The sequence below is a fragment of the Electrophorus electricus genome, chromosome 20 (genome assembly GCF_041902795.1).
Source record: "Electrophorus electricus isolate QZ-2024a chromosome 20, ASM4190279v1, whole genome shotgun sequence".
Classification (NCBI taxonomy): domain Eukaryota; kingdom Metazoa; phylum Chordata; class Actinopteri; order Gymnotiformes; family Gymnotidae; genus Electrophorus; species Electrophorus electricus.
Window position 1 is genome coordinate 14,066,281 of NC_137516.1, and position 9,414 is coordinate 14,075,694.

The window sequence follows — 9,414 nt, forward strand, 5'->3', positions numbered from 1 at the left end:
CATGTAAGCGTTTCTGCACTTCTGCGTGTGAAGTTAACATTGCGACTTTAATTTTGAAAACTATATGCCGTAACACAGGAAGTGTTACGTGCTAAGCGAGGTGTGACGCCAGATGATTTGTCCACTCCGTAGACTGTATATGGTCCACCCACATAAGTCGTGAGCTGCTAAACGCGTCTTTTCTAAGCTTTGAACGCTAGCGCATAAGCAGCAGAGAGGGTGAAAGTAAGAAGCTTTGTTTTCTGTTTAATGATGTCATTAATAAAATAGCTGTATCATTTTATTTAGCTAACATGCAGCAACATGCGAGTTCTGCTAGTTAACCACAGCATAATGTTTTCAGTTCCCACGTTTCAGCTAGCTACATAAGGTTATCAGTTTTAGCTCTTAATGTATGGTCATAAGTTATTAGCCAGCTATCTGTCGCGATGCCTCCAGGCTAAAGCTTGTCTTATAAAGCATTATGGCCGTTGGGCATGTACAACGATCTAACCTAGTTTAATTACATTGTTTTTAGGTATCTGGAAATTACGCTTTGCTAGTTAATTAAATACATCAGGTAGCTCATCTGTCAGATATTGGTGCATTGGCTGCGTTTCACGCTCTTGAGTACGGTTCCACAACGACAATTTGGCTAGCTAGCAATGTCAGGATCAACAATAGTTGAACAGAAACGGATCGTGTAGTTGCGTCTGTCACCAGACATTTTAGCCATACGACCTTAGTATTTTTCAGCCTATATGTCTAAGCTGGAGGTTTTGAAGATGCATGATGTGTTGTCGTGCTGTGAGTTAACTGGATGTCGCTTCTTATATGAAGCAATTCAAATTGTCGCGTCTCTTAGACTTGATCCAGAGCTGCTCTTTGGGCAGGATGGGCTAAGGAGTGATTGACACAATGGCAGAAGTGCTCAGGAATTCGGAGCTGTCCGTGAAAGAGGCTGCCCTGCGCATGCTGGACCTGCCTCTGAGCGTCTTTTCCTCCCTCCCGCGGGTAAGACGTTTTACATGAGGGAAAACCTTTTTTTCTGGCTGTTTCACCTCAGGACAATGGTACCATGCATTGCACCAAGCAGTACAGACACCAACAGGACTAAAGTTAGTTTTGTCTTATGAAAAAAATGGCATCGTCAAGAATTTCAGAGTTTTGTTGTTGATTTCACCTGTAGATCTAATTGTAGACTACCTAATTTTGATTGTACCTTGTACTTTCATCCCCTGGTTCTTGGCTGGCCTGTAGGTAGAATGTGATGGCCTCTGTTTAAAACATGTCCGGCCATGACTCCTCCCTCTTTCCTTGATGTCAAACAAGAGGCAGCAGAATGTACCCTCCAGGTGCTCGGGCCTAACATGTTACCCACTCTCTCTCCTGTTGCTAAGTAGCTTTATAATCCAAGCAAGTCGCTGCCCCACTTTGTTTATTCCCAGCCACAGACCTGGTAGTAAGACTGCCTTTCTTTCTGGAGCAAAGGTGTTTGTAACATGCAGTGTGTCATCATGCTCCGTCTGTTATTGGTGCATGGAAAGCCAGCAAATGCTTGTTTCAGTTGTGTTTCAATGACTAATGGAAATGGCTCTGTCAATCTCAAGTGGACACACACATGCATGCTGTGCTTGACAGCCATGTGTTGTAGTTTGGAGCTTTACATGGTGCTGTATGTACATGTGTTAACCACAGGCACTGCCTCTGGTGTTTGGGATCTGTGTATCATTTTTATACATTACAATTCGTTGCAGTTGTAAACACCAGTTTAAGGCATGTTTTACAGAGGTATGCAGCAATGATTGAGCTCCACCAAGACATGACTGGGGTTGTCAGTGTGTGTCTGTCTCTTTGTCTTGCTCTGTGAGCATATCTGTGTGCACCTGTCTGTTTCTGCATGTGTGCATGTCTGTGCATGGGCCTGTTTGTGTTTGCGCGCACACGTGTCTGTGCTTGTATATCTGTATGTGTGTGCCTCTGTCTTCCTGTGAGTTGAGTCCGACTAGCACGATAGCAGAAAGCAGCGTCTGTGATCAGATCACGTCCAGCCACTCCAAGATGAAAAAGAAGCTCCTGTCATTAGATCAGTGTTGTCCTTAGTGTACACATGCTCTCTTGTTCTCTGTCCCTCTTTCTCTCTGAGCAGGTGAGCCTGAGCGCCTGCACCAAGAAACTCGTCGCCGCCACTGCCTTTGGTGCTGTCTCTCTGCTCTTCCTCGCCCACCATTTTAGGAGGAGGAAGGGCAAGAAAATAGCAGACTTGCCTCAAAGACAAGAGAGCTTTGATTTCCGCACTGCATTTCCCCCACCAAGAGGTAATCGAAGTATGCCACCTGGTGTGCTGTGAAATCTGTGACAGTGACACTTCAATCAAATAGTGACTAATGTTCCTCGAACAAATTGATGCTGACAAATAAGACTGGCCGTCTTATATAAGTTCTATTGCGGGGTTGCTTGAGCAACCAAAATTGGTATCAGAGGTACTTACTCGCTTAAAAATGGAATTGAGAGCAGTGTTCTTGGTGTGAGCCGCTAGGCCTGTGATGGCTAAACTTGACTCCTTCCCTCTCACAGATGCTACCTGTAGTCGCCAGGGCCTGAATTTGCCTCTGCACCCCAAAAATGGCTTCTCCCGCAACATGATGTCGCACCGCGGGCTCTACGGCAGGCTGTCCGGATCGCTGCAGAGCCTGGCCTCGGTAAGGCCCCAGACCCCCGCCTAGCCTTTTAGAGTCACATTATTTCAGCAAGGTTTTTATACAATTTCACACCTGTTTAACGTTGCGTCTGTATCGGTTGTCTGCCTCGTTGTTGTACATAAAACTAGCCTCACTAGGAATGATGACCCAGAATGAGAAAAAAAATCAAACGTGTAAAGCATTTTGGTGTTGAGTGTCCTTAGCGGATGTTTCCCTATTTCATCAGGTGCAGAGCCTAAACTCCTGCAGCACCTGCACCTGCGCCAATGTGTCTGTGTGCTGGGATAGAGGGGACGATGGCAGTGCTGTTCCCAACACGGTGGGTGTCCCTGTCACCACCCCAGAGAATCTCTACCTGATGGGTAAGAGCCAGCGTTTGGCGCGTGGCACAATGCCACATTCGTCACATCCTCCTTGCTGCCAGTCCTGAACCGGCTCTTTAACTGCCTGGGTCGCTCACCGCTGCAGGGATGGAACTGTTTGAGGAGGCCCTGCACCGCTGGGAGCAGGCACTCTCCTTCCGCAGCCGGCAGGTGGAGGACGAGGCCAGCTGCGCCTCCGTCAAGCTCGGAGCCGGAGACGCCATAGCAGAGGAGAGCGTGGAGGTACGGAGGCACACCCTCTGGATAAGTCTGTATAATATATTTAGTATGTTTTTACCCTGTAAAGTCCTAGTTTTGAGTCGATGAGTCTTAGAATGTAGGATCAAAGAGAACATTTAAAAGGTCTGTTATAACTGTGCAACTGTTAGCATTTCCCATAGCTTGGGATGCCTATGTAAAGTCTGATATTCAGCACCCCCATATAGCAAGAATGGAATGATCCTTGTTTCCTCACTACATTTTCTATTAACTCATTACTTGGCTTATTTTACTGTGTTTTGATGCAGCTTGCCCCTTTATAAACATGATGTATCTTAGTTTTCAATAAACTGGGCTCAGTGGGGTTGAATGTAGCGAGCCGATGTGCAGAATAGTAAGATACTGGTGTTGCATATTAATTTCCAACAAGCATGATCCTCATGGAAAGCCTCTGGCTGCACAGCGCTTTGTGGTCAACTCGTATCACTTAGAACAGTGCCTGGGGCGCTCTCTGCAACCCCCTATCAGACCCTGCTTTTTCCACCGTCACAGAGCTATCAGTTTTGGGCACAGGGCATGGTTTAGAGCCTACCGCCTCCAGGAGGAGTGCAACAGCATCTTTTCCCCCACGTCTCATTGTGCACCTCAACCCTACCGGAGGTTACGGAGTCTCCTCCTTTTTACCCAAAACCAATGTCCCCCGCCCTTAAACCGCCAGCGGCTTTTAAAATGGCACGCAGTTCTTAAAATATCTGGTTGGCCTCAGGAAACCAGCCAGAGGCTTTATGAAGATCAGTGTGCTCATGCGTGTATCCAGCCGATGACTTAACTCTGTGTCCTAGAATGTTGGAGCTTCACACGTTGAACTGGGGCAAAAAAAGAGGATGACCATGTTCTGCAAGGCGGTTAGCGCGTGCTAAAGGAGCGAGTACAGAATGCAGCGATTCATAGCCTCCTCAGATGGATGGTACTGAGTCCGACGGATCGGCCTCCAGTTCTAAAAAGCCAAAGTAGCGCATTCTAGAGTTTCTCTAAATTTAGCAGTAGCCTGCTTGTCAAGCACTTTAAACTGTACAATCCAGTGAATTTAGCATCCTGGCCTATTACAAGTGCCTTATTTTAGAAAATGTCTTGGCTGTAAATGTCATTGACATTATTCATTTATGTTTCAGTGGATCGTGGATGTCTGCTTTTTAAAAATTTGTATGAAGCTTTGTATGTGCTCAAATGTTCTATAGACATGGGTTAACTTGGATGGGACACATTTCCAGCTCTGTAGTCTCGAAAGCTCCTTGCGTGGCATTGAGTGCTTCCCAGTGGTCATGACCATGACGAATGAAGCAAATGTTTTCCCAGAGCAGTCTTCCCAGGCCCATAGCAAATGACGCCTATACTCTCCGCCCGCAGGACATCATCAGCGCGGAGTTTATCCGTAAACTCGAGGCACTCCTGCAGAGAGCCTACCGCCTCCAGGAGGAGTTTGAGGGAGCCCTCGGTATGATGGACCCCTCCTCACACTCCACAAATGGTGTGTCTGGCTTCTGAAGGAAAGACAAGTTCTGGTATTGATCAGTGTCTTGTGAGAGGTCTTCGAAATGCTGGGGGGTGGGGGTGGGGATGGGGGTTGTAGCGTTAATTCAAGATAATTCTTCCTCTCCATCTGGTAGAGAAATATCCTGAACTTTCCATGAGGGACGACTGGGATGACCCGTATCTGAGGGACTCTGTGAGCGTTGCCTCTACCGACTCCTTTGTGTCTGCTGCTGAGGTGAGCTAGCCTGCCATGTCACCTGGAGCAGTCCTGTGATTTCTATAGTAACTTTGCCTAGTCTCAATCTGAGACTTGGGTGCCCAAGTCTGGTCCAGGAAATCTGCTGTCCTGCAGAGTTTTGTTCCAACCCTAATCTATATGATGGTACTAAAGAACTAGATGAACTGCATTAGGCAGGTTGGATTGCACTGAACAAATACAAGCCCTTTACTCGAGGGCAACAAAGAGACCTGGAATGTGAGCTAGCAAACAAACTGGACCACTTCTCCTCTCTGAACAGCAGCCACCAGCTCCCACTTACTCCTGCCACTAATACCGCCACCTGCAGTCTAAAAAAGTGATTTGATGGCCACAGAAACACTGGCCTGGCAATCTAACCTGGGATTCACATCATAGTAGTGCTGACCCCTCCCTCTGTTTCTTACAGCTGTCTGAGCACAGGGAGCTGAGAAGTGCCCTGGGTCTTGGACCCCTATGTCATTACCCCTTCTATGAGGAGGCGCTGCAAATGGCCGAGGATGGCAAGATCTCCTGCAGAGTGCTCCGGTAAGATGAAGAAACGCCATTGCACGAGGCAAAATTATGCGTTGCCTAGATTAGCAGTACAGATGTTGGCACCTGTCTACAGGACACCGGCACTGGTGAGGACACCGGCATTGGTATTGATGTTCATGCAATCTGTCCGGTTGGGAAATGCTTTCTGAAATAGGACCAGGTTCACATTAAGCTTTTTTTTTTTTTTTCTTTCTTTTTTTCCCCCCTCTCCCAAAAAAGAACCGAGATGCTCGAATGTCTTGGGGACACCGATTTCCTTGCGAAGCTGCATTGTATACGCCAGGCATGTCAGGTACAGTAGCTTGTCTTAAATTCCAAGATTCGTTGTAGCCCTTTTTTTCTGTTCTACTAAAGACCTTTTCAAACCCGGTAAATAAATACATTTCCAGCTTTGCCTCATGAGACGTGCTTTGTCCTGAATAACACCGGACCGTGTAACGTTTCTCTCTTAAGGTCATTCTGCATGAAAGGGCGACCAGAATGTTTCTGGCCGACACGGGGAAGAAGATCCTGTCGTCGATCATTCTGAAAGCACAGAAGGTGAGCGTTCCCCTCGCTTCTGCTGGCATGCCCCATGTTGAAGCACCCTTTGCCACATCTGATGAGACTTTCGTGGTTGGCAGAGCCCCAAGAGGTTTGAGGAGGCTTTCGAGGAGATGATTTGCTTTCTGGAGTGCTCGGACCACTGGGAGAACACGGAGGTGGAGTTGGCGACAAGAGGGGTGAGGAGGACTTTCTGAGCACTTGTCGACATTCCAAATAATCTCAGCTCAGAACTTTCTTCAAAACCTAATGAGCTCGGTTCCTCACAGCCTTATTTATTTCAGTTTATTTCAGAGCCACTGCAATTGGAAGAGATCCAAGCACAAGATTTTAGATTCTAAAATCTAAAAAAAATTTGCCATTTCTACATTTTGGAAACTTAAGTGTTTCAGTTTGTAGTTTTGCTGGTTTGTCCACCCTGTTTTGAACCTTTTTTTTTTTTTTAAGGTGAAGCATATAAACTTCTATGACATTGTCCTCGATTTCATCCTCATGGATTCCTTCGAGGATCTGGAGAATCCACCCATCTCCATCCAGAACGTTGTGAACAATCGCTGGCTCAACAGCTCCTTCAAAGAGACAGTGAGGCAATCTTGCTCCTGTTCTGTTTAAACTACACAATATAAAAATATTCATCTTATTTGATGTTTCTGTCTCATCACAGGCTGTTGCATCAAGCTGTTGGTCCGTTCTGAAGCAGAAAAGGCAACATATGAAGGTTGTGTTTGTGATTTGCCGCTTGTGTTTTATGGTGATGGGCCTGGAATGCTAGTCCAAGTCCATGGCTGACACTAGCTCACAGTTGCCTGTTATTTAGGTGCAGGATGGCTTCATCGCCCACTTCTATACCGTGTGTGAGCACATAAGTCCAGTGTTGGCATGGGGCTTCCTGGGTCCTAAAAGCTCCCTCCACGATTTCTGCTGCTTCTTCAAGGTAAAGTGCATCTAACCAACTTGCAATTTTTAATTTCAACAGTCTTCAGCAGTCTCCATCACAGCAGCTGTGTGACATGTCATGCACTTGACACGTCATTGTTTCAGCAGTTCCGTTCTGCCCCCCTCCACACCCTTAGGACCAGGTGCAGTCTTTCCTGAAGGACATCTTTGACCTGGAGAAGGTGCGTTACTGCAGCGTGGACGCTCTGGCCGATGACGTCCTCCACCTGCTCCAGCGCCGCTCTGAGCTGCTCCTGGCCTACCTGGGTACCACCGACCCCCTCCGCCAGCTCAGTGGCTGCACTGGTGCGCCGCCGCAATTGCTGCCCGGTGCCCTGCTGGACGCCCGGGTGCAGTGAGCCTCGGACACTTCCTCTCCCTGTACTGGACATGAGTGGAGTTTCTGGGGTGGGACCAGGAATGGCGCATTCCATCGCCTATGTACAATTCACATGTGCATTCTTCGGTTTAGGAAGATGATGTCCTTGCATTCAGGATGTAATTTTCTGACAAATCTCTGCAAAGGTGATTGGTATGACATTGCATAATTAGGATGATTCTTCCATATGCTGCTCTGTTTGGTCAGTTGATGGCTGATCTTTTCATGAGTTATTTATTTGACATGTCAGTTTTTAAATTCTTTTCTGTGCTATTTGACATCATGAAGAAGTACTCAGACATGTTAAACTAAGTCATGGGAAAAGGATTACCTCTAGCTTGAAAAGGATTTTTTGGTTAACTCCTCCCATGTGTTTGGAAGAGCCTTTCTTTCTAATTTTTAGCTTCTTTCTTTGTTTTATAACCCCCTACTCAGCAAGATCTTACAGCTAAACAGTGGAAAGCAGTGAGTGAGACTACTAGTCTAGAGCCTCACTGCTGTGCATACGCCTGGCCAAAGTAACCAGGATATGTGGACTTTTCCAGCACAGAAGGCCCAAACCCCCCTCTGCTACTGTGTGCTTTTAAGGACCTGCCACATCAGTGACCTCTACGTCCTTACTGAATGTGTTTGAAGGGTTGTCGTCACATTGTTCCTTAGATTATGGCCTTATTAGCATGTGGTCTAGATGAACTGTAGGTGGCTGTAGTTGCTGTGGGGGTTTTTTTAAACTTGTTTTTTGCTGTCTGGCTAGACTTCTATAACAGCCTGTCTGCTCCACTAAACTTTAATGTGTGTGTTCAGCAAAAACCAGGCAAGTTTATCTAAGTGTCAGAAACTAAAATCCTCTATGAATGAACAGTCCCCAAGGTTGTGTTATAACAAGAATACAGTGTGCACATGTATGAGCTAAGAGAAGGCCTGTATAAAGATGAGTCTTGAGGACTAATGGTGGTAAAAAGGCTTGCTTACAGATTGGGAATGGATACATCGCCTTGTAAACTAACATGCATTCCCAAACACACACTGGAACATTGAACTGATATTACTATTTACTGATAAATGATGCTTCTTCTTTTTTTTTGTCGTCAGAACCAAGAATGTATTGTGTAAGATAACTGTACAGTCTGTCCTATGAACCATGGCTCTAGCTTGACTTTATAATGTTCAATGAAGCTAAACAAAGAATTTGGCTTTAAACTTTACACACCCTTATATTTTAACTTCTCCAGTGACTGATTTGGGCTGTGTGGGTCATGAACACCAATAATGGAATAAGATGCACATAAATACATGTGTATATAAATAAATATACATATATGAATACAACAAGGGAAAAATATAAATTGGGACCATTTTAAAAGAAATACATCTGTCTTAAGAAAAGAATGTAGACAGTAACCAAATTTTGAATGTGGTGTAGAGCTTTGGCTTTATATTTTTTGATGATGCCTTTTATATTTTACTTATTACAATTAATTGTATATTTGTGTGATGAAAGAAAACTCACGTTTAAAAATGCCAGAAACTGGCCTTATTATGACAAGTACAGAAACTTAATTACAGGGAAAAATGGCTGGCTTTAATGTAACAAATCTCTCATAGGCAACTTAATGACACTTGCTGAGCTAAAAGTAATCTCATATATAGTATGAAATCTATGGTAGTTTTATGAAACAAGGCCCCTGTGAAGTTTGGAAGAAAAGGCTGTAGGCTATTCAACATATCCTCAGTCACTGAAATTATGTGACCAGTTTCCATGACAACTCCAAATTAAAGCTTTTCAGCTGTAATAAAATGTTCAGCTTCACTATGCAACCATTTCTGAATCTAAACTGGAATTCTCACATTCTGGTTAACTGTAGCCTATGTCCACTAATGTGCATGTGTCTTATCAGCATAATGGCCCTGTGTGGGCTAATTTGTGATACTGAATAAATTGCCATCCTGTGATAAAACAAACTTTAT

The 9,414-nt window shown here is 45.2% G+C and overlaps 1 protein-coding gene across 1 annotated transcript; it reads left to right on the forward strand.

The window, feature by feature from the left end:
* The first annotated feature begins 124 nt into the window (after nt 1-124).
* Nucleotides 125-9,408, forward strand: miga1 (mitoguardin 1). The gene is made up of 16 exons (XM_026998379.3): nt 125-225; nt 845-993; nt 2,129-2,297; nt 2,557-2,681; nt 2,908-3,043; nt 3,150-3,286; nt 4,670-4,790; nt 4,930-5,030; nt 5,461-5,579; nt 5,808-5,880; nt 6,042-6,128; nt 6,212-6,310; nt 6,579-6,713; nt 6,796-6,849; nt 6,949-7,065; nt 7,205-9,408. Exons 2-16 carry the CDS (start codon nt 898-900, stop codon nt 7,424-7,426), a joined length of 1,791 nt encoding a protein of 596 aa, XP_026854180.2. The 5' UTR covers nt 125-225; nt 845-897; the 3' UTR covers nt 7,427-9,408.
* Nucleotides 9,409-9,414: the final 6 nt, after the last annotated feature.

Bases quoted from the DNA above. Each gene is read 5' to 3' on its own strand.
- miga1 (XM_026998379.3), top strand. From the start codon at position 898: ATGGCAGAAGTGCTCAGGAATTCGGAGCTGTCCGTGAAAGAGGCTGCC. The intron at 2,682-2,907 runs GTAAGGCCCCAG...CTATTTCATCAG, and splicing joins CGCTGCAGAGCCTGGCCTCG to GTGCAGAGCCTAAACTCCTG. The intron at 3,044-3,149 runs GTAAGAGCCAGC...TCACCGCTGCAG, and splicing joins AGAGAATCTCTACCTGATGG to GGATGGAACTGTTTGAGGAG.